The sequence below is a fragment of the Trachurus trachurus genome, assembly GCF_905171665.1.
Source record: "Trachurus trachurus genome assembly, chromosome: 4".
NCBI classification, from domain to species: domain Eukaryota; kingdom Metazoa; phylum Chordata; class Actinopteri; order Carangiformes; family Carangidae; genus Trachurus; species Trachurus trachurus.
Genome location: NC_139898.1, coordinates 25,649,918 through 25,673,257, shown reverse-complemented (window position 1 = coordinate 25,673,257; position 23,340 = coordinate 25,649,918). Strand labels below are relative to the sequence as shown.

General features: G+C 40.9%; 2 protein-coding genes across 6 annotated transcripts in view; one reads left to right on the top strand and one right to left on the bottom strand.

The window, feature by feature from the left end:
* dock7 (dedicator of cytokinesis 7) overlaps positions 1–10,321 on the bottom strand; it is a 45,353-nt gene extending 35,032 nt beyond the window's left edge. For 4 of the 5 annotated variants that reach the window (XM_083970878.1, XM_083970874.1, XM_083970875.1 and 1 more), the window contains exons 1-14: positions 10,183–10,321; positions 6,551–6,650; positions 5,088–5,263; positions 4,126–4,194; positions 3,874–4,003; positions 3,550–3,762; positions 3,259–3,344; positions 3,089–3,155; positions 2,442–2,591; positions 2,066–2,146; positions 1,632–1,794; positions 912–1,054; positions 661–754; positions 81–243 (exon numbers count right to left, since the gene is read on the bottom strand). In XM_083970878.1, coding sequence (XP_083827004.1) covers positions 81–243; positions 661–754; positions 912–1,054; positions 1,632–1,794; positions 2,066–2,146; positions 2,442–2,591; positions 3,089–3,155; positions 3,259–3,344; positions 3,550–3,762; positions 3,874–4,003; positions 4,126–4,194; positions 5,088–5,263; positions 6,551–6,650; positions 10,183–10,220 — 1,673 coding nt within the window. In that variant the 5' untranslated portion in view covers positions 10,221–10,321. Of the gene's footprint in view, positions 1–80; positions 244–660; positions 755–911; positions 1,055–1,631; positions 1,795–2,065; positions 2,147–2,441; positions 2,592–3,088; positions 3,156–3,258; positions 3,345–3,549; positions 3,763–3,873; positions 4,004–4,125; positions 4,195–5,087; positions 5,264–6,550; positions 6,651–6,752; positions 6,791–10,182 lie in introns of those variants that run through there. The other variant, XM_083970877.1, reaches the window with a different exon arrangement.
* A 2,214-nt stretch (positions 10,322–12,535) lies between these two features.
* On the top strand, positions 12,536–23,117 carry atg4c (autophagy related 4C, cysteine peptidase). Its single transcript, XM_083970417.1, has 11 exons — positions 12,536–12,728; positions 12,815–12,935; positions 13,439–13,522; positions 14,080–14,310; positions 15,553–15,895; positions 17,253–17,323; positions 18,410–18,612; positions 18,893–18,971; positions 19,747–19,823; positions 20,305–20,424; positions 20,859–23,117. The coding sequence occupies exons 2-11, from the start codon at positions 12,821–12,823 to the stop codon at positions 21,024–21,026; spliced, it is 1,491 nt and encodes a 496-aa protein (XP_083826543.1). The 5' UTR covers positions 12,536–12,728; positions 12,815–12,820; the 3' UTR covers positions 21,027–23,117.
* The last annotated feature ends 223 nt before the right edge of the window (positions 23,118–23,340 follow it).

The window sequence follows — 23,340 nt, the reverse complement described above, 5'->3', positions numbered from 1 at the left end:
GTCACTGTCTAGACTAAATTGAGCAACCTGAAAGCTAAGAGGAATGCTTTTCAGTGGAGACAGATAATGATTTTGCATACCTGTATGTGGTGTTTGGCACATAGACATCCCTGGCAGGGAACTCCAGGATGTCCCTGGTGGGACGGACCCTGCTGTCTGGGTATGGTTTAACCTGCAGGAGGTCAGGAGTCAAGCAGTAGTGGGGGTTCTCTGGAGCTGGGGAGATGTCCAACTTCAACTGGGCTGTTGTGACAACCATGGCAGAGAGAGGGGAGAAAGAGAGAGGGGAATCATTAATGTTAAACACTTAAAACTTAAAGCAGAAGTAAGCGATACGGTCGTTTGGGCTGACTTCTTGTCAGCCGATGGAGTTAGCAGTCCCCGCCCTCGTCATGGATCTATTGGTCCTGGTCCCTACGTCACCACATTCACGCGCATCCCTTGGCTGCACACACAGCCCTTCATGCCGTTCTCTCTCCTCATTGGATAAAGGTTGTAGGATACAAGAAGTTTTCTCCTTGGCTTACAGCAGAGCAGAGTGACTGACAGACCCGTGTTTCGGACCAAACACTCTATGTAAGTGATTGCTGTCGGAAGATATAACTATTTAAGACTTTAGTTTTCAAAAATTATAGAATACTCAATTGTGTGTTGTTATACCTGTGATGGGTCTGAGTCTCCTCAGAACTGAAGAAGGTCTTCTCATATCAGCTAAGAACTTGTACAAGTCCTCATCACTCAACCTGTCCCCCTCCTAAAACAAACAAGCAGAGTATAAGAAAAGAGTGAGACCTTACAGTGAGGTAGAGGACATCTCCTTTTGTCAGTGTGCATGCATCACAACAAGGACATACAAGACATATCATTCAGACTTGTTTAAGCTTGTGTGTGCTATAAGTGGTTGTGGAGACCTGTTTGAAGAAGTTGGTGATGGTAAGTGTTGCAGGTCTGAAGCCTGTCAGACTACACGCTTCGTCTCCGCTGGTGGTCCTCTCCAGTGAACGCCTTCCCATGATGCTCGAGTTCCTCCGTTCTGACCAGGAGCCTTTTCTCTCTGCAGACAGACCAAAAAAAAAGGTTTTAAAAAATCAATTCTGTTCTCTGACAGAATACACACAGATCAGATCAGCCACACCATGAAACAACATTATTTTCAATGCTGTGTCTGATCAGTGTACATGTATATTTTTGTGAGCTGCCTAGCAACACAGAGGTCATCACAGTCAGCATCGGAGAGACCTTGGGAAGCCAAAGGTTAGACAAACACCGAGAGGTCAAACCCAAAATAACACCAAGGATCAATATGGCTACATACTTTGTTTGGATGTTTTGCTCTCTGTTTGAATTTGCGGTATGTACTATTTGAAGTTGGAAGTTGTCTTTAGATAAAGGTTTTAAAGTGTGGTCATGTATTGACATGTCCATGAGCCACATGCGTGACAGCCAGCCCTCTGTCGCTGTCTCTACCTCCTGATAACTATGTGACATTCGGACTGTGAGCGGGTCAAAGCATAAATAATACTGATTAAACTTCTTAGTGCCTTTACACTGCGACTGGTAAAGGCCTGATACTGAAATGCAAATGTTTATAGTTACAATCAAAAGACTTGTGTTGAAAGGGAACATCAGACCTGAGAGGCTCATCTCCAGCTCTGTGTCCCTCTCCAGACTACCGGCACTGTTGACAATGTTCATTAGATGGATAGCGGTCCAAGCGAAGGGCATTCGGTAGCGGCCAAGACGCTGGCAGAACTGCTCCGACTGGCCGCGAAGCTTCTCCAGCTTCTCTTTATTCTATAGAAGAGATATGTCAAATTTGTTATTTCTGTGATTTCTGAAAAAAGACACACAACTTACAAATTAAACTGTACGTATTCATTCAATCCCTACAACAATATTATATCAAGGGGTAATATTTGAATATAGGATTATCAGATAACTAAACATGAGGCTGATGCATGAATATTGAATAATGAAATGATACAATTTGTGAAATGCACTTGAGACAAGCCTCAAAACTTTTTTTATTATCAGCAATTCAACATGTAAATCACTATGACTATACCTTGGCAGCATCTGACTCCTTGAAGACCATGTAGGGCTCAGCACACTCTCCAATATCACCCTGCTGCAGTACCTTCTCCAGCTGAGGACAGAGCACACAGTTCATAGTGACCACACTCACACACAGCTACGCAGTGATGGTACAGGACAGAGTGGATGTCAATGGTTTTTCCCTACTGTTAGCCCACATATAAGACAATAAAGGTGGTACCATGGTGGTTTTGTATTTGTGCACAATTCACTATTCAATTTTTATGAGAGAAAATGAATCAAACATGAGGACTCTTTTTCCTTTTACTGTCAAAAGCAAATGTATTTTATTTGTTTGTAAAAGAAGATTTGACAGGATAGGGAAAACCATACCAAATCTGCCTCACCTTGATGACCAGGAAGACGTCCTGGGAGGGGTATGTAATGGAAAATATAGCAGATCGTGCCAGTGTAGAGATGGCTGCTGTCTGAATGTGTGGACGCAGCATGCCCTTCGTCTGCTCGGAGTTCAGGTCAAAGAAAAAGTTTTCGGATATCTGAGGGACAACACACAGCCAGGTGAGCATGACATGTTCATGACATTAATGTAATACTGTAAACACAACATGACAGCCATTAGTATCCAATAGCATTTTTTTTTTTTGAATGAATGGCTGTATTACTGCAGCCTGATTTCTTGCTCATAGTGGCTGACAAACATGATAACATTTCAGTGACAAATGACCCACTTGTGAAATAATGGAGCCCCTGTGCAGAGCAAAATATATGAGAGATCCACTTATCAAGGCAACTACTACCCTCTAGTGTCTGTCAGCTAAACGGGAGCAGAAGGAGGAAGATGAACTTCTTCAGATAGATACATAGTTCCAGTGTATGATTTAACTGCATCCCCACAAGCATAACAGGGCTACAACATAAAATTTTATAGTCCACTCATCAAATTCGTTTTGGCCTCCCAACAATTTTAATGGTTTGCAGAAGTGACCCAACAACTCAGGGCTGGGGAGGCACTGAGGAAAGCATAACAGCTTACCTTTTTCTTTTCCTTGACATCGTATAAGGCCAAACTAGCAAATATGGGTTCAATTTCGATCTCGAACCTTCAAGGGGAGAGAAAAAGGGGTGGGTCAGCAGAAAGCGGCAGTTAAATAAAAGAGCTAAAAGGCTTTTTTTTTTTCTTGAAAAAGGCCGTCCACCACTTACTTCAAGGACAAGCACTTGACGAGTAGCCTCTGGCCGAAGTGTTCTTTAGGTACTTCAGGCACACAGTGGCGCTCAATTGGCTCCTCCTACACATCCACATAGAAGGTCACACACAAAAAAACATTATAATATAAAATATAAAAACATAATTCATACAAATCCATTCAGCACAAAGAAACTTATTGACATCCTAACTCTTCGAATGATATTAAAGATTGCACAATTTACATTGTAAATTTAAAATTGACAATCAGAAAAAGGCTCCTGCATAGGTAAAGGATGACACATCACCTCATCGAGGGCAGGGTGCAGAGCGAAGAGTTCGCGGTGGCGGTTGGCCTTGCGCTGGTCTTCATTGTGTCTGTCAATCTCCTCGTTGGGAGCGCGATCGAGCAGGTGAGGGAGGAGGGCGTCAGGGAGGGAGTTCTTCAAGTCAAAGATGCTGCAGGCCCAGCTGCCCCGTGGGGTGTCGTCTATCGACATCGACCGCCGCTTCAGGTCATCCTACACAACAACAAACACATAAATATGTGTGTCAGGCACACTAGCTCATTCAAACAATGATTATGGGAGGTCTTTTATTGAAATAATTTCCAACACTGAATAATTGATGACCTGATCGTCCTGGTAGCTGCTGCTGTCTGGCATCTCATCAGCCTCAAACACTTGTTTGGGCAGGCCTCTCTGACGCTCCTTCTGCTTGTCTAGGGTGTTGGGGTTGAAGCCTGTACCAAGCTTGTGATATCTGAGAGAGCAAATATGGGGATTAGTTGTTATCACTGATCCACATGGTCTTATTTCACACATAAAAACCAGTTCTAAAGTGAAAAGAGTGGACATGTATATGATGACACAGTGAAGCCTTACTTTCTGTTGACGATGGCCCAGTCTTCTGTGTAGGATCTGACACAGTCTCTGACGTGATGATCAGTGTCCCTGCAGCCAAACAGACTCAATCAATCAAAGTGTTACTTAAAAGGCAAAGAGACCGACTTCAAAGGCTTGGGTCTAAGAGAATACAGAAACAGGCTGATGTCATAACATCTTTCTGGTGCGTCACACAGTCAAGTTCACATTCAGTGGTTTTGCCATCTCTTTTGAAACACCGCCAACCAGCCGGCAGGTTTTTCATCTCCACGCATTTGGTGCAGCTTTTACAATAATTAAAAGTAACAATAATAAAGGCTCACAGAACACACAGAATGACAGATTTACACATAGCAGCCAAAGCCAAATATTACTTCAAATGGAACTAAATGTGTCTCTGCTTTTCTCTCCTAAAACAGTATCAACACCACTGCGCAAAGTGCAAAAATGTCCATCATTCCTAAAACTGACTGCAAAAAATCTACAAAGAATAACAGAGTACTAAAACACAGTCAGGACCCAAAAAAGGGTGAGGAGGGTATTAAAGTCCAAGTATATTGAAATTATTATTATTTCTACATTTCCTCTAAAAGCTACATTTTCCTGATTACTACCGTATGTGTTTAAAAACGAAAACCAACTTTCCTGTTGGTTTTGTGTCAATGCAGCAATTTCATACCCCTAATCCTGAGTAGACTGTATAGGGCTGTATTTCATGGTGTCAAAAGTTCACATTAAAAGGTGTCAAAAAACTATTTGCAGATTGAATACATTAGTCTAATATCTATTAATTGCCAAGTAAATATCAATCTTTTAATTTAGAAATACTTGATAGGTTGTCTAATTTCTATACAATAATCCTAATGCTCCTGCATGACACAGTAAGTATGGTGTGTGAGTCCATACCTCAACAACACCACACCTGCTACTACAACTTCCCTCAACCATTCAGTAACTCTTACCCTTCCTCTGGGACAGCTTGTACCACTGTGCGACATTCTCTGGGTGTGTAGATGACCTCAATGTCATCTGGGGGAAACTCAATCAGATCCCTCAGGGGACCTGACTCAACGATGGGAGGGTGAGTGATGAGGTACTCCTCAAAATCCACTGGCTCCACGGCCTCTGTGAGGGGAACCTGACAGAGAGAGACAGAGAGAGAGAGAGGAGGAATTCAGAGGAATGGGGAAAGTTAATTAGCTGTGAAGATGTGGTCAAGTGTTCAATTCTCCCATCTGCGCCTCTTCTACTTTTTTTTTTACTGTACATAAATGTCTTGATAAGGTATTAAAGTCTAAGGGATTGATTCTCCAATACAACCTCGGGAGAAAGTAGTGCAGTTGTGAGTTATTCGTCATTCTATGAATCTATACCAAGGGCAGCACCAACAGGTCCAAAATATGAGGTCATTTCAGTTATTTCTGTTGAGAGAGCAGTTCTAGCTTCTGGATAATCTTTAATTCTGAATAGGAAAATCAATTCTTTGTAAGACACATCTGCGATTTGGGGCTAATGCTTTTAAATGCCCTCATGCTGATACAAGTAACCAGATTAGCTAGTGTGCTACTTCAAGCACAGACTAATGGTTTCATGGGTCTTAGTGTGCGTCTGAAACGATGAACCCAGCGGGAATCTTTGGTTCAGCAGGTTCAGTCTGTGTGAGTATGTGTGTCTGTGAGTGTGTGTTTGCCTCCCTCTGCCTCTCTCCCTCCCCCTCTTGAGGAATTTGAACACAAATACCTTTCACAATTTAATTAAAAGCCTACTGTAGCCTAATTAAGGATCAGAGCGGGGGTATTTGCTGGTGTTTAGGCTCAGGGCTGCTGAGGGTCAATTGGCACTACCCCTTTGATAAACACACACTGCCTGAGCTCAAACACTGAGAATCCTAGAAACACTGCAGCAGAGACTGGATGTTGTGGACCAATCAACGGTTACACCCTGTGGTATTTAACAACACGCTGATGTCAAGCATGACTACAGTTAATACACATGACCCGACTGAACTGTTACAGTTACAGGTGACACAGAACCAAGTAAATCATGAATTTATATTGATGCTACTCGTCTAAAATGTATCATGATGTCAAACCTTGAAGGAAAATACTGATGTTATAAAACTAAATTCCACATTCAGCTAAAACAATCAGAGGTGAATGACTGATAAAACCCCCAAATCTTATCTCTGAACTGAGCACAGCATAGCCTTGTTTTCCAAATAGCTTGTAGTTTCTCCATCCCCAAAGACACAACAGCATGTGAGAAGACAATTTTAAACAGCTCATGTGCTCCTGTTTGTTTTTCAAACATAGCACCCTTTTATTGCAGTGAGTGGGCAACAATTAACAATATCACAACTGTTAAGAACAGAGAAGCCAGAGTTGTCTTGTTTTTTATGCTGTTTCACCTGTGACCGGCTACTCACTGTGTTGCTTGTTGTGGTCCCCACGTTGAGGTTTTTGAAGAGTTGTGGGGAGCCTCCATACTGGCCAGCTATCTGCTTCCTGACCTCTGCTGCCACAGTCCTGGAAACAGCAGAAATAAAAAGGGTAGAGAGAGGAAGAGAGAGGTTAATACAGGCAATATCAGAAGTCTGCATGAGCAATCCACCGAGGAGATACACACACTGGCTTATTTGTTATTAAGAGTGGGGATCTCAGAGGAGAATGAGCAACACAACAATGACACAATATTTCACCCACGTAGTAACAGGATCAGACTACTGGTGATTGTGCAATGAAATACTGAAAGACATCTGTTTAGGACCATGAGTAACAGTGCAAGGCAGACAAGTATGACACAACCAGAGTGCAGATCGGTTCACTTCCCGAATGTTAACGGTGAAAGTTGGAGAAAGCATCCATATAAATATTTTAAAAAAGAAATATTTGAGATATGGGTGCAAGTTTATACATACATTCCATTATGTATTATTTATCTGACCCCATATTGTAATCTGGCAGGGTACAGACAGGAATCAAAACTAAATGAAAAGGCTCTAAACTAATTTCACCTAATATTTTTATTAAAGCCTTTAACCCTGGAGCCCAGGTTTGATTTCTGCATTTAGCAGCAAGAATGAAAGAAAAAGAGCAACATAATGCAAAATCAATGTCAGTATGAATCTGTTATTGCAGTAATATTTTAGGATTCAAATCCGAAGTTACACAAGTGCTGCTGAATTAAAAGAAATTAGGCTACAAAGACTCCTTTATGCCAGTGGATTTTGCACATTTCCACTCAAATACCTAAGGCTATAAAAACAGACAAGCCTGTTTAACATTGAGAGTTATCTTTCTGTCCTTTTCTGCTTCTCTCTTTGTGTTTCTGGTCATAATCTTCAAGTCGCCTCGCACAAGATCGTATATAACACCCAGACAGAGAGGAGGGAAACAAATAAAAAAGCTCTGTACCCGAGTGGTCAGCACAAAGCTCCCGGTGTTCAGCCTCTGCTGTAGCCACACACATACACGGGTCCTCTAAATCACAGCAACCACCAAAAAACCACTCAGAGACTTTCGCCTTGAACAAAACAACAACGCAGCAAGTAGCCCAAAGAGTCACAAACAAATAACAAATTAGAGCCAAGGAAAAAGGCTAGACACTAAAGACTCAAGGTTACGTTGCACAAGTAACACAGAGTCTCTGAGGATCGATGGGTATCTCCGTTTTTTCTTTTTTTTGTTTGTTACACTTTTCTTCATAACCATCAAGGTGTCTGAACTTCCTGCTTCTCTCGGGGCTCTATCCTCGACGCAACATCACATTAACTACTTTGAGGGTTACTTTAATCTGCTGGCCATGATTACAGCAAGGATTAGGTGCGATCGAGTCAGTGAGAAGCCGTCAAACCAACCTGGGGTCTGGTTTCTCTCCACTGCCACCGCCACCACCACAGTGCTGTGCTGAGTTCATCTCTCTGCTCAATCGTAAATACACTGAAGATCCGGTGGCCTCTGCAGTGCGGTGCTGTCACCACTGGAGAAAGGCAGAGGCGCCGAACTGACAAACACATTCCTCAGTCCTCCCCAATGCCTCTAACCAGACCTTTACTTAGCACTGGTCACTGACTACACAGAGGAATAACTTGATTAAATAAACAGCTCTTGTGGCTCAGCATTTCAAGATGGTGAGACCTCCAAGTCCTCCGAGGAACAGCGTGGTGGCAACTGGCAACTGAAGATCATATCATAAGCAAACCATTCAACTGAAAACATGTGATTTAAAACCTCGGGATGAAGCCGTTTGTAATTATTGTCACTAAATTAGCCAGATCATGTGACATTAACCTCTTCCATTATAAGGGGCATGTCAAAACAGGTAGAATTGAGATGTTTTTTAACCACTCAATGAATAACATCTGCAAAGTAAACTGTTCCCATGACCTAATGATAGTGTGTGGGGAAACAATGCAATCTGTGTGGCCTACATGAAGGTTAAAATGGGTTATTTATTTATTGAGCCTGTGTTGTAAAAGTTACTGCCTTTATCTCTATGTTAACTTCTGAGGCCATAGTTTGTAAAATTGTAATAAAAGGTGGCATTATATCATAAAGTCTGTGTGTATCACTGTGTCATCTGCAGGTTTGTTAGACAGCTTCAATTAAGCAATTGAGAAATCATCGGTTCTGAAAGTGATGTGCATAAATCAATATGAAATTCCCAATAATTGCACGTGGTTGTGATTAATGGGAGCTGGGTTTAGAGCGTGATAGTAATGCATGTTCCTCCAGTCTTAAGGTCAACAAAGAAATCAAAGTGTGCAGGACGACAGCAGCAACAACATCAAAATCCAATCTGTAACTCCACATCACCAGGTTGAATTTTTTATATCTATATTCAAAGAAACTGGACTCAACTAGATAAAAAATATCTTGCAATGGGAGAGGGAAATCAATGAATTAGATGTGATAATCTGCATTTTTTTTCGATAATGGATAATGGAAATAGATGACAGCAGCCATTTTCCTTAATTAAAAACCTCAAATAGTCACAATAATGATGACTTTCATCCAAGGACCAAAACAAAAAAAACTACATGATATAACAAATACAGCCTAATTGTTTTAAGTAGTAGCCTACAAGAAAGACTGAGTTGACAGTTAAGTTAATGAAGACATCAACAGAGACAATAACCAAAACATGTTTCTGTTGAGCTGTGAGAGACAGCAGTTCATCTCTACCTCAGCTATCCATCTATCCATCTATCTATCTATCTATCTATCTATCTATCTATCTATCTATCTATCTATCTATCTATCCATCTATCCATCTATCTATCTATCTATCTATCCATCCACTAACTTGGATGATGGCATTTGACAGCTAGCACAAAGCCCTTTGTTAAAGAGATTACTTTAATCTGTCTAAAGGGGCGGGGAAGATTATTATATCGCTGTTTGATAGCTGCTGTGGGAGGCTTTTGTTTCCAGGTCTGTTGTCTTGCAGATAGATGTCTGCTCACTCCTGCAGATCTGTATGATCTCTTTCTTAAAACATAGGCTATATAATATACCTCAACAAAGTTCAGTCACATCACCAGCAGCACCAGTAGCAGCAGCAGCAGCGGGACGTAGCTGCCCCATCGTTAGCCTCTGTAGACTAGAGAGCTAACTAACTAGCTGTTCTAAATTAACGTAACGGTTTTCAGAACGGAGGTAACGGCTTTGCGTTCTGGTGGAATTATTTGAAACCTAACTCCGTTCTGAGCGTTACAAATTCATTACGACGGATTTACACCTCGCCCCTTTGTTGGGCATTCACACAGTCGCTTTGCCTGTCTGTCTCTCTCTCTCTCTCTGTCTGTCTGTCTGTCTGGGTGGGTCTGGTCTGAGCATCTTCGCCGTTATGGCTAACGAGAGGCTAGCTCGGAGCAGCCAGGCTGTTCTTTACTGTGCTGAGCTGAGCTGTGCTGTGCTGGCGGCTGGGCCTTGCTCCTTCACAGGGCTCCCTCAGCGGTCGGTCGGTGGTCTGAGGGCGACCTATATATATATATATATATATATACAGCGGCGGAGTGCTCGGTGTGTCTTTAATAAGCTCGTTTCGAGTCTTTACCTGCTGATTTTTTGGGCGAAGGCGCGGCGTTCAGCCATGGCACTGGCCGCTGATGTGCTTTAACGAAATTCCCAGGCAGGCAGGCAGGAAGCAGGCAGGCTCCGGTTTCCACTCACTCACTACGGCCACAGGGAAAACGGGCAAACGGGAGAATGGAACCAGTACCGTAATGACGGTAATGGTGCGCAACAAAGGAACACACCCAGTGAAAAGCTCCTGCGCACTGTACTGTGAAGAATAAAAGCTACATCCATAGACCGTAATGTAAAAAAAAGGCTACACCCCAACAGCTGGACAACTTCATGTGAAGATTGTTACACAAGACTCAACAATAATGTAATTTACATTCACTTTAGTAGGTAAATGAAAATTAATCCTAAAAGAGGAATTCAATTAAATTTTGTCTGTGTTTGTGATAGGCACTTACATCATTTTACACAAAATTTCCAATTGATTTTGTGTTACTCAACTAATCAATTAATCATAAATAGCATTTTTATTTGTTACAAGTAGGCCTACAAGAAAGTAGTTTTTGTTTGTTTGTTGTTTTACTTTTCAATGTTTTTTTCTCAGGTGTAACTCATCCTTATGCTAAGTCTTTTGTGTTCTGTAATATAGACTGTATACTTGAACGAAATTCTCAGGAAGGAAGGCAGACCACTCACGGCCGCTGGGAAAACTGGCAAACGGGAGAATGGCATCAGTACCGTAATGACCGTGTTGATGCGCAACAACGGAACACACCCAGTGAAAAAATGCTGCGCACTACAGCTACACCCCAACAGCTGGGCAACTTCATGTGACGATTTTACACTAGATTCAACAACAGTGTAATTAACATCCCCTTTCTAGGTACATGCAAATTCATTCTGAAACAGCAATTCAATAGTTTGATGCCACTTTTATTTCAGTTTTTTCTTTGTGCTAGTCATAGACAATAGAGCATTAAATAATTTTGCACAATGCAAAATAAATGTACAAATTTAAATATGTTTATACGATTCTATTATTTTTTCCCCAATTCTCAAACAATAATAGAAATTTTCTAAAATCTCTAAACAGTTCAGTTTTCTACATAATTTCCAAATACTTTTGTGTTAATCAACTAACAGATTAATTAGCAAGTAGTTAGGGTTAGGGATTATTTATTTAATTTATCTTTTTTTCTCTCAGGTGTGACTAACCTATATGCCCAGTCTTATTTTGTAATATAGACTGTATACAAATGTATCTAAGTGAATACCAAACAAACCTGACAAGAGAATACAAAATCTGTGATGCACAAATATGCACTTTATACTGTTTTTCTCAAACAAACAAAGCTTTATCTTGTAAATAAAACTGGTAGCTTAGGGAAATATCCTTATTGCAGTAACATATAAAAACACATATAATTGGTAAAATTCCTACACTGGTAAATGCAGTTTATGATCTTTGCTGTAGCCATGGTAGGTACTTTAAAAAAGCAGAGTTAGTTATTTTTAATAGACTATTAATATATATCTGTAATAGCAATGCATTTGGGATAAATAATAGGCTCGTTCGAGATGAGCCAGGCGTGCGCAGAATCGATCGCCGGTGACCAGCGCACAATGCATGCCGGTTAGATTTGTGTCCGACTTGATCCCGACTTGCTCTGACGTCATGCACGCGCCTGCAACGATAACCTCACGAGATCAAGGCGGCCGCAGTTTTTAGAGCCAGGCGCCGCAGTTGCTCTCCACCGACTGCAACCGCACCGGATCATGATCTGATTGGCTCTTAGTTAGGACTGCAAACACTACGTGTTGTTGTATAATGCTAGATTATATGAATCTCATGTTGTAGGCCTACTGCTTAAAAAAATATTCACACTGAATCAAACTTAACGTTATATCCTGAGAAATATATTGGTTATTTATTAGACAATTGCAGTACAGCATAAGAAATATATACTTTGGTGACTTCCTGTTTGTATTGACGGCGGCTGGAAACTGTCCGACTTGACTGCAGCTTTCTGTCACCGCCCCCTGCTGCTGCCGCCTGCTCTCGCCGACCGTCCAGGCGAGGCGCAGTTCATCTCGAACGAGCCTAATTAAAGGAGATGTAACGGGGAGGGAAGGCGGGGGGCGGAGCTGTGTATTTTGCTGTGGCCCTGCCTTTGTACAACAGAGAGCGCTTGTTTTATTATAAGGTATAACCCAGGTAAAGGGGAACATTCATCTAAGACAGCGTTGATACATGGACTGTGTAAACACCGCCCGCTCGGGCTACTTCGATGAACAAATCGAGCCATCGTAGACCTGCCTCCACCCTTCCTCCTCCTCCTCCTCTCGGCGGAAACACCGCGAGATCAGCTGACTTGCCTCTTCCACTTCCTCAAAGTGTAAACATTAGGCAAACGCAGGGCAGGCCAGCGGTGGAGAGCGGCTCATGGGCGGTAGACGGTGTGTTGTTGTTGTTAGGTTGCGTTTAAAACACAGTGTGATGTCGGGAGTTTCACACGGAGCTACGAAGTCCCGACTGTGAGCGGAGGACAGTTTTTTTTGGGTCGGGGGAGCTCCGAGGTAACGACGAGCCCACACTGCGAGCTGTTATGTGACTTCATGTACCGCTACACTCTGTTAATGCGTGTGTATGTGTGTGTCTAAAGGTTTGTATGCTGAGTGGGCATGGGTTTCATCTTTCGCCGGGTGAAATGGAGAATAAAGGGAGCGACGAGGTGGAAAAATTGAGGACAAAGTTCTTGTCAGCGTGGCACAATGTGAAGTACAGTAAGTAATTTGCTGGAGGCTAAGTACACACTTACTCACACGCATACACACACAGCACTCCCATCCATGCTTAGTCCTCTATGAGCACTTTGTTTCTAATGTTTATATCTGTCACTGCAGTGCCTGTCAATACAATGCACCATCTTATATTATATATAGGCTATTACAGGATTATAATTTGTGGGATGTTCAGATAGGAGTTTGTACATCTGAAGTGTAGTTGTATCAATAATAACACATACTGTTGATGCAGTAGACAACACAAATATAAAAACATGCATCACAATTTAGTGAGAGAACCTACTGCTGCTGAGTCAGACCTTAAAATAGTTCCTTGTCATGTTGTTCACACTAAGTTTGTGTGTGTGTGTGTGTGTGTGTGACGTGTTTCAGTTCACTAAAAGTTTCTGTTGTCTCTGTCTGTTTACATAATCAACATTAGGACTACACTTTACGTAACAGAGTACTGATTGTCTTGTGTTGTTCAATATTGTGTGTCTTAGGTTGGGCTCTGAAATCAAAGACCTCTTTCAGTAGAAATTCCCCAGTGCTTCTTCTGGGAAAATGTTACCATTTCAAGGCTGAAGGTACAGTACACACACACACACACACACACACACACACACACACACACACACACACACACACACACACACACACTATAACTGCTGGCAACTGTGGTTAAAACACACTTACATAGCCTAATTATAGAGTGTACGACCCTGTAATGATCTTCACATGCTTAAATATGTAACAGTTTCACCCTGCAAGTTGTCACAAAGAAGCTGTTTCAAGCTTCATAGGAAAAAAAGATAATATCTATACCTCTACCATTTGGTTTTTGTTCTTTATGAGTCTGGTTGAACATACTTCTCCACATGTATGCTCCTCTTAATCACGTAATAATAACAGCCATCTGATTGAGGAAGTACATAGATAAAGTGAAACATTTACCAGCACTGTTGAATGGGAGGGTTTTTGTCTGACAAGCACTTTGCACACTGTTTGGAGAATCTTTCACAAGTATTTAAGGTTAAACAGAGGGATATGTGAATCTTAAGTTAAAACTCATAATGTATATTTAACTTGAGCCAGTACATTTATAATCACTGAGTTGACCCTGTGGTCATTTGTTTGGCATCAGATGACGACAGTATTACAGAAGACTGCTACGAAGCCTCGGATGAGGACTTCGTCATGGGGAACGTGGAGGCTTTCCGGAAGGATTTTGCGTCTCGGGTGTGGATGACCTACAGGGAAGAGTTCCCTCCCCTACCTGGCTCCACTCTGACCTCGGACTGTGGCTGGGGATGCATGCTGCGGGCTGGACAGATGATGCTGGCTCAGGCACTTACTCTGCACTTTCTGGGCAGAGGTGAGTGAAATGATGGTACTACAACTTGAGTTACACTGAAACTTGTCACAGTTTTTCTGTCAATATCTTGAGATAATGAAAGTAAAGTGTGGAAAAAACAACACAGTTAAGGTTTGATTTTGACTGTTGAAGTGCCTTTGACTAAGAGCAAAAGCTATTAGGACACTTCCTGTACCCTGTGGCTTTCAGGTGGTCATCCTTAGAACCAGTACATATGAATGTGGAGACAGACGATGATAATCATCAGCAAAGGGCTTCATTCTGTTTTGCAGGACTAAATGGATTAAGTTAATTAAGTCAAATACTATAAGTCATTATGAAATCCTCCATGAATGGATCTTATAATAAGTCTCCTTTCCATTACAGTTCAGTTCAGTTTCTTTTTTTCAAAGTAGGAGGAAAGACTTACAGGCAGTTTGAGAGTTTCCTCATTCTCAACCTCAAACAGAAAGTTTAATTTAGTAGATGCGAGCCATTCAAGATGAGTTAAATTCCTCACATCTCTGTGAGATCTTTTGTCTCTGAAGTGTCCTAGACTTTATGGTTCCTCGTAATGAGATGACAGTGCCGGTTTAATGCAGTCATTTAGAAAACAATATTTAAAACTTGTTCTTCTGTCAAATCTAAAATATGTCACTGATGAAATATTTCTCTATAAAGTGACTAATTGCCACTTAAGGATATTTATTGATCAATTTCACTTTGATTCACTTTGGATCAAGGTCATTTTGTTAATGACTTAGACTCTACTCTGGCCCATTTTATAGTCTGGGCCACTCCCATTCTCTCCTCCCTTTGGCTCCCACCCTGTTTGTAAGGCTAAGGCACCGTTAAAGTGAAATACTGGGATACTCAAACCAGTAATTGGACAGAAACACATATCCTGTCATAGAAGCACACAAGCTTCTGTCTGTTTAAGGCAAAAACCATTCGATTTCCCAAGTTGTGAATGACCTTTTGTTCTTAGTGGATATGAACTTTATTGTGTTGAATGATCTGTATACAGCAGGAGAGTTAGTGTCTCATGTTATTTTCCTTCGCTGTCGGGTTTTGGATAACTATAGGTTGTTCTTGTACAACAACACTTTGATTCAATGTTTAATTTGTTTATCAAGCTTTGATGTTGTCATGTTACAGTAGAAATAATTGCACTGTTATCCAAAGGCATTTTTTAACGACTATTTTTGGTCTCCAATGTTGCTTGCAAATGATGTTTCATAAATGATTTTATCTCCTTTACAGACTGGACCTGGTCAGAAGCACTGAGACTCCAGCCTTTAGACGCGGAGACGTGGACGGCCACTGCAGCCAAACGTCTGGTTGCGTCCCTGGAGTCGTCTCTTCAAGGCTCCCACAGACCTTCTGATCCTGAATTACCACCCACGCCTCAGGCCCAGGCCCCCCCAGGATCTGCAGAGGAGGCAGATGCACATTTGAAAGAGATGTACCACCGCACACTGGTGTCCTGGTTTGGGGACAGTCCCTCTGCCCAGTTGGGTCTGCACAGGCTGGTCCGCTTAGGCCTAGAGATGGGTAGGCAGGCAGGGGACTGGTATGGACCTGCTGTGGTGGCACACATCCTCAAGTAGGTCTAAAAAGTTTGACCTGATAACTTCACTTGTTTTAATCTAGCATGTGATCCCCATTCATATGTTGCTAAAAGGACAACCATTAATTCAGTTTGGTTATTGATTAGTATACAGACCAGGCTTTGTTTGGTGACTCATTCAACCAATCTGTTCTTTTGTATGTAAAGAACAAAATGTAAAATGTAGTATCTTTACATAAACAGTTACTTAAATTATCAATCAGTTCCAATATTTAATCTGAAGTTCTGGGCTATGAAGAGGAAGACTGGACTGTGGCAAAGACTGGATTAAAATATACTAGAGATATATATTGCTGCAGGACTACAAGGTTTTTATGGTTCCTTGTTGAACTGCGCCTATGTGATGTAGCCGTTGTGGAATTATTACAGCCTCTAAAAAGCCTGGATGGCTTCTGTAGCAGACAAAAGTCCATCCATCCATCATCTTCTACTTATCTGGGGTCGGGTCGCAGAGGCAGCAGGGTTAAGCAGAATTCCAGACATCCCTCTCTCCTACAACGCTTTCTACCTCCTCCTGGGGGATCCAGAAACATTCCCAGGCCAGAAGGGATACGTAATCTCTCCAGTGAGTCCTCCAGGGCCACATCCCTGTAGGACAGGCCTGGAAGACCTCAAAATGGAGACTTATCAAATGCCTGAACCACCTCAGTTCACTTGTTTGAACATGAAGGAGCAGAAGCTCAACCCTGAGCTCCCTCCAGATGTCCAGGCTAAGCTCTCTCTTCACCACGACAGTCCAGTAGAACATTTACATTAGTGCTGCTGCTTCCCTGATCCATCTGTTGATCTCCTGCTCCATTTCACCTCAGTCAGGATCAAGACCCTTTAGATACTTGAAGTCTTCCACTTGGGGGCAACTACCTGCAGGAAGCAGTCCACCACTTCCCATCTGACACAAGTCATTTGTGTTAATTCACACATATTACACTATACAGTGTTTGCAGGATAATGTACAGGATAAAGTAAATATAAATGAATTAACAGCATGTAGATGAATGAATGCAATGCAGTTGAGTGAGAGACCACAACAGCTGCCGCTCAGTCACATGTGCATCTGTGACTTGGTGATTATTTGCAAAGATGCTCATAAATTTCAAGCCTCTCACATATTCAGGTATTGGTGGTAAAAAAAATAGCTTTAAATAGATGCACTAATCTGACAGCAGTTAACTCATTTTGACATCCGTAATATCAGTGTTTATAAGTTCACGATGACATATGAAGCCTTGATCTTTAAGTCGCTTCAGCTCCACGTATAAACTTCCTTCCCTCACCCATTTTCTCTCTCTTTACTCTGTCCTCCTCGCTTCCCTCTCCCTCTCCTCTCTCTTAGGAAAGCTGTCGAGGAGTCGATGGACCCTGGCTTGGCGGGTATAACTGCCTATGTCTCCCAGGACTGCACAGGTATGAAAGATGAGCCTGTTGATGATAAAACAGGATGCTGGCCACAACACAACTGACCCGTCTTTTCCCACTCACTCTCTCTGACTGTAGAGCTGCTAAGAGTAGTGGCATGAGTTTAACTGTGTCTGCTCCAAATCTATGACCACCCGCTCAGACCTCAGTGACCTGTGTTTTGATTCATGTTCGTCTTCTCAACAGCAGGAGCAGAGGGGAGCTGGATTGTGTAGCTACGTAGTCTTGGTGTATTATTATCAGTTTGCTATTTCACTATAACTTGTGCACAATATATAAAATACATCATGAAATTTAGTAGTGAAATGATTACCTCATTAATTTAATTAAATAAATTGTCAGAAATTTTGACACTCAATTATGAATCATTAAATCTGTGCATTATTAGTCATTTATTTTTGTGTTTTCTCCTATTTTATATGAATATGAATTGAATTTTAAACAAGCATAGAAATATTGGTAACACTTTGTATAGTACACACTATTACTGTAAGCATTAGCTAAGCTGTAAATACTGAATTAATCATTTATAACACATAAATACTCATTAGTATGTAGTTGATAAACACAGTTAAAAATGTTTTACTCATCATTGATTAGCACTAACTGAAGAATTCAGTATTTATTAATGCTTAATAGTGTGTACTTATAAAGTGTTACCGAAATATTTCCTTAGCCTCTACCCAATTAGACCTTGTACATACCCTGGTTATGGAAAAGGAACATACATAAAGACACATGCCAAATATAAGACTGATGTATATTATGTTATGTAAAGGAAGAAATAAGATGTTTGGTGTTAATTTTAAAATATGAAATAAAATGGACATCATTTGCATATATAAATGATTTGCAGACAATTATGAGGAAGAAGAACTTTGTATTTTATAGATAAAAACCTACTTGTGACAACATTGCACTCATATAAAAAAAGTAAATTGGGAATGCTTCAAAAAAATCTGTACTGATGGACTGACTGACGAGCAGACAGAGCGGATGATGGGTTGACAGGGCAGACACAGATGCAGACAAAATGACCTCCATCTGACCTTATGTGTTATTGATCCTCCATAGTGTACAGTGCTGATGTCATTGAAAGCCACGGGGCACCGACAGCAGGGCAGACCTCTGCTGAGACATCAGACGCTCCTCCCTCGCCGCAGAACAACCAACCAGCGTCGTCCTCCACCCCGCCAGACAGCCGAGCCGTCATCATCCTCATCCCCGTGAGGCTGGGGAAGGAGAAGACCAACCCTGACTATTTTGACTTTGCAAAGGTGAGACATACATATTGGTTAATGGGTAATTTTTTGAACTGCTTTAGTAAAATAGGTTAAAATATCATTTTTGCTGACAAAGTTCTACACGCACACTGTAATAATTAAGAACAAAGCTTGTTCGTGGCATCACAGGAATAAAGGGTTAATATATTCTTAAATAGTAAATGTTTTTGGTTGGTACTGTTGAATTTAAATTTAATGTTTTACAGTTACTGACATACAGAATAAAACTTTCAGTCAGCATTTCTGTGTCTCTGTCCTTCCCTGTTCATTTTAGAGCGTACTGAGTCTGGAGTACTGCATAGGCATCATCGGAGGGAGGTCCAAACAGGCCTGCTACTTTGTAGGATTTCAAGGTTAGTGTTAGCTTAATGGAAAAAAGAGAAAGACACACAGAGAGGGGTTGGTGTGAATAACAGATTATTTTGCATAATATACCCTTCTTATCTGAAGAGACAAAGTAAGTTAATGTATTCCTGTTTGCATGAGGAAAACGGAGAGGAGTGGAGATGGAAGCGAGTGAAGCAGGGCTTACTTTATTCTCTCTGACCCATCAAAGCCTCACCCATTTATCACAAGTAAACCTCCCAAGTTGTAAGCTGTAATTGATTTCCATAGGAGGCATGCATTAAATTTCATCTGGTTCCAAAGTGAGCCACTCTTCATCACCTTCAGGAGCCAGGAGGAACCTTCAGTTGTACATCTTGGCAGTCAATATTTACGCATTTACATTTTACCAATTTGAAATACAGTGGTGGATGATGTCTAAATGACAAGCAATACATTCTCCCTGCCAAGGCTCAGCCCAGCGCTGCATTTATCATATGCAAATGTTCGAATATAATTGCGTGTTTGTAAAAGTAATTCCCCCACACAAAAATTAAATGACAACCTCTTTTTTGCGGGTGTAAAGAATGTGCTTGTACAAACGCATTTGATTATGCAGAATTTAATCCACCCTGGTGGATATTAAAAAGCAACAACCTTCTGGGAGGCATATTTGACGCACACAAGCCTAACAGTAGACCGAGCGGGTGACTTTGAGCTACTCTGCATAGAAATTGGAGAGAAGCGCGTTTTTGTAATAATCCGATGTTTTTGAATAACTTGTCTTTTGTTTTGTCCTTGCAGATGACAGCTTGATTTACATGGACCCTCATTACTGTCAGTCTTTTGTGGATGTCAGCACCAGCGATTTCCCTCTCCAGGTAATGTGAAATTACACAGACGAGCTGACTGGAGTCCCAGTAATGTGAATTTAATAGTTTCTGTTAGTACTTAAGGGTATGAATCTTAAAGCAGCCCTCGGCCCAATTACAGAGTCTCTATCTGCTGATTTATTTGCTGCTCAGATGTGTGAAGCTGCCACTTAAGAGAAATACGGCAAATACATGATCAGGTACTAGCGAGCCTGAATATTTCAGGACCCATACATAAAAATCAGCACACAGCACCGTATGGCAACTTTGTTTTATGCTTTTGCATGCCGTGGTATACAATGTGACACACACCAGAGCTGTAAATTTATGGATGCCGTGACAGCAGATAAATAAGATTTCATTCATCAAATGATGCAGAATACAGCTTATTTTGTGTTGACGCTGCCATGGAGTGTATGTATGCCCGGCAGTTACCCGCCCCTTCAGCTTGATGAATACTTTCAGATGTATCTTGTCTCTTTTTGTCTAGTCATATCATTGCCCCTCACCAAAGAAGATGCCTTTCAGCAAGATGGACCCAAGCTGCACCATAGGTTTCTACTCCAGAAGCATCCAAGACTATGAGAGAATCAGCCAAGAGCTGACCAAGGTGAGGAACGCTGTCCAATGAGAGGATGCCTTAAATATCACTCCAATACACCATTATTGTATTAACCATTTAAAAAAAAAAAATAGTATTATCACCATTTTAATACTCATGTATATTAATTCGGTTTAGTGTAGTGGAAAATGCCTGTGTCAGTCTAATAGGCGTTCACCAGTAGATGGCACCATTTAGCCATGAATCTGACTCACTTGCTTACGTCCCAGTCAGCAGATTGGTTAGATGTTATAAACCAGCACTGCCTTCCTTAACTTATCATGCTTCTATTCAGAGGACTCTATTTCTACAGCAGCTGCCTGAGAGGTTTTGCATCTTGTTGTGTTAAGTATTTAAACACGAACAACATAAACCGCAGTAAAAATGTAGAGCATGATGTAACCGCAGTGCTTCTCTGAAACACAGGTCTGTTGTCGTTCCAGGTGCTGCAGCCGTCAGCGAAGGAGAAATACCCAGCGTTCACTTTTGTGCAAGGTCACGGCAGAGATTATGACCTGTCGGGAGGCCTGACCCCGGAGAAGAGAGAATGGCCTTTCATCCGTGACCCGAGGAGGACGGTGACCACCGCTGGGGACTTTGTGCTGCTTTGACAGCACTGTTTAAAAGACTACTGACAGGAAACTTCCTCTTTTTTTTTAAAGACTCAAACTGCTCAGTGTCCGGAGCTTCGTGTCTGACACTGAAGGTTGTTCAACTCTTTTAAACTACATTAATTCAGTCTGTACGTCTTGGGAACTTTGTTGCTGAGCAATTTTACAACATAACTGCTGTTAACTGGTTGGACTTTGTATTTGTTGCCCAGCAATGTTAGCGTACTGAATAATTTGTCAGGAAGCCTTGGGACAGATTTTGGTGCTCTGCTGAATTTAATAACAGAATAACAGCATTTTTATACACACATCTACAACATTTAGGGCATCACTGCTCATCTCCAGGATTATTTTCTATTTCTATGGACTTTAGATGTCTATAGAAACTTTATTAACACGCCGGATTTTGTGCGTTAGTGAAGGATTACTTTGCACATCACACATTATGTTGAAGTCTCAAAGGGATTTGATAACTAGGTCCAGTTCAGCACCTACACACTGATGTGCTTTGTGCATTCAAGGCTAACAGTGTCATAGAGCAGAAGTTAACTATGACTAACTGACCTTAACACGTTTTAAAGGACTACCTTCAGTATTTAAACAGGGTTTCTGTGTGGTTAGCAATGGCCAAACAGAAATGTGGTAAACGCCTTAATTAATACAACAAACAAGATGAATCCTTCTCTGAAACACCTCAACACAAGCACAAGTTCTGAGGGAAATTTCCCCACATCATTTCTTTTTTCATTCACATAGAACTCATTTCTTTCTCTTAGTAATAATAATATATGATGGTGTATGATGGTGTGACGATATGATTGTTTGCTTTGTGATATTCGGTTGGACCAGAGTGACCATGTATCAGGAGTTTGTCAAAGACATTATGGTGTTTTGTCACACGCCTCACTAAAGATCATCTATTATTAATTACCCTTTACAATAGGATGCTTTGGATGTAATACCATGTACTGTACATACACCACTGGTCAGAAATTTTAGAACACCTCATTTTTGTACTGTAGTGAAATCCAGTAGGTGGAAGTAAATGAAGCCTCAAAAGTTGATGCAAACAATTCCTAAACATGTCTCTCCTTTTGCTGGTTTCTAAAAAAAAAAAAAGAAAAGCATCTATCTGTACAAAGGCAGTGTTGGAACAAACTGTTACAACACTTAGAGCAATGCTGCACTGCAGGAAGTAGGATTGTGTACGTCCATCATGATGTTCAGAAAGAGGCAGGTAACAAAGGAGGACAGGTCGGTCAGGGGTTCATCCTATAGCCAGATAATTGTGCCAAACAGATTGAGTTCAACTCAAACCATGAAGCTGGTTTTGGATGAACCCATATGAACAGTGAAACCAAGGCAACCTGCAGGTGCAACACATTATAGCAGGATAGACAAAGTTTCTAGATAGATTTTGATTTCTATTGTAAAAAAGAACAAAGTGTCTTCAGCAGCCAGAATTTTAGATTAAATTTAGTTGAAAATTCAATGATTTCTAAAATCTGTAAAATCACAATTGACAATTTGTTCAGTGCTTTAATTTCTCTGTCACTGAATTATGGAAATTTGGAAATGGAAACGGCTTGTAAAATGGAGGTGTTCTTAAACATTTGAAAAGTGGTGTTTATCTAACACACACACACACACTTTAAACAGCACCAAAGGTGAAACTATATTTTAAAAAAACACTCCGATTCAGGGAACTGATATTGAATTGCAATATAGAAAAACTACATCTACTGTCTAATTATTATTATTTGTATGTTGTGTACAAATAACTATTCTGGCCAATTATTTCAAAGGGTGGTTTTTCATAGAGATTTTCTAACATTTCATTTCATTGTGTGTTTTTTCATAACATTAATTTTTCCACATTCTGTTCTCTAGCAGTGACTTAATGATCTGATGCTGTTCATAAACCTTTTAGATAACTATACGTTACTAAACTAGAAGTTAAGAAGTATAAAAATACAACTTGGGCTACAAACCTCAAGCACTTTGACTTAACACTTCAAAACCACTGAAGTATTCCAAGTACTGTTGAATATTATTTTTTCACTTTCCTGCATACAAATATCTGCATGTCTGTTTTTAAGTTAATTAATCTCCTGTTTTTGTACACTGCTGGGAAGGAAACAATGAATAAAGTTCAAATGTTTGACTTTCTGAGTTGGCATTCTTCTTTTGGGTCCCACTCGGATAATCTGGACTGATTCTAGTGGAATAAAAAAAAAAAAAATAGTTTGCTTCATTTTCTGTGCTGGATTCAACCCTCGGTGGCGCGCTGAAATGTATTCAGTTCCTTTCTCTC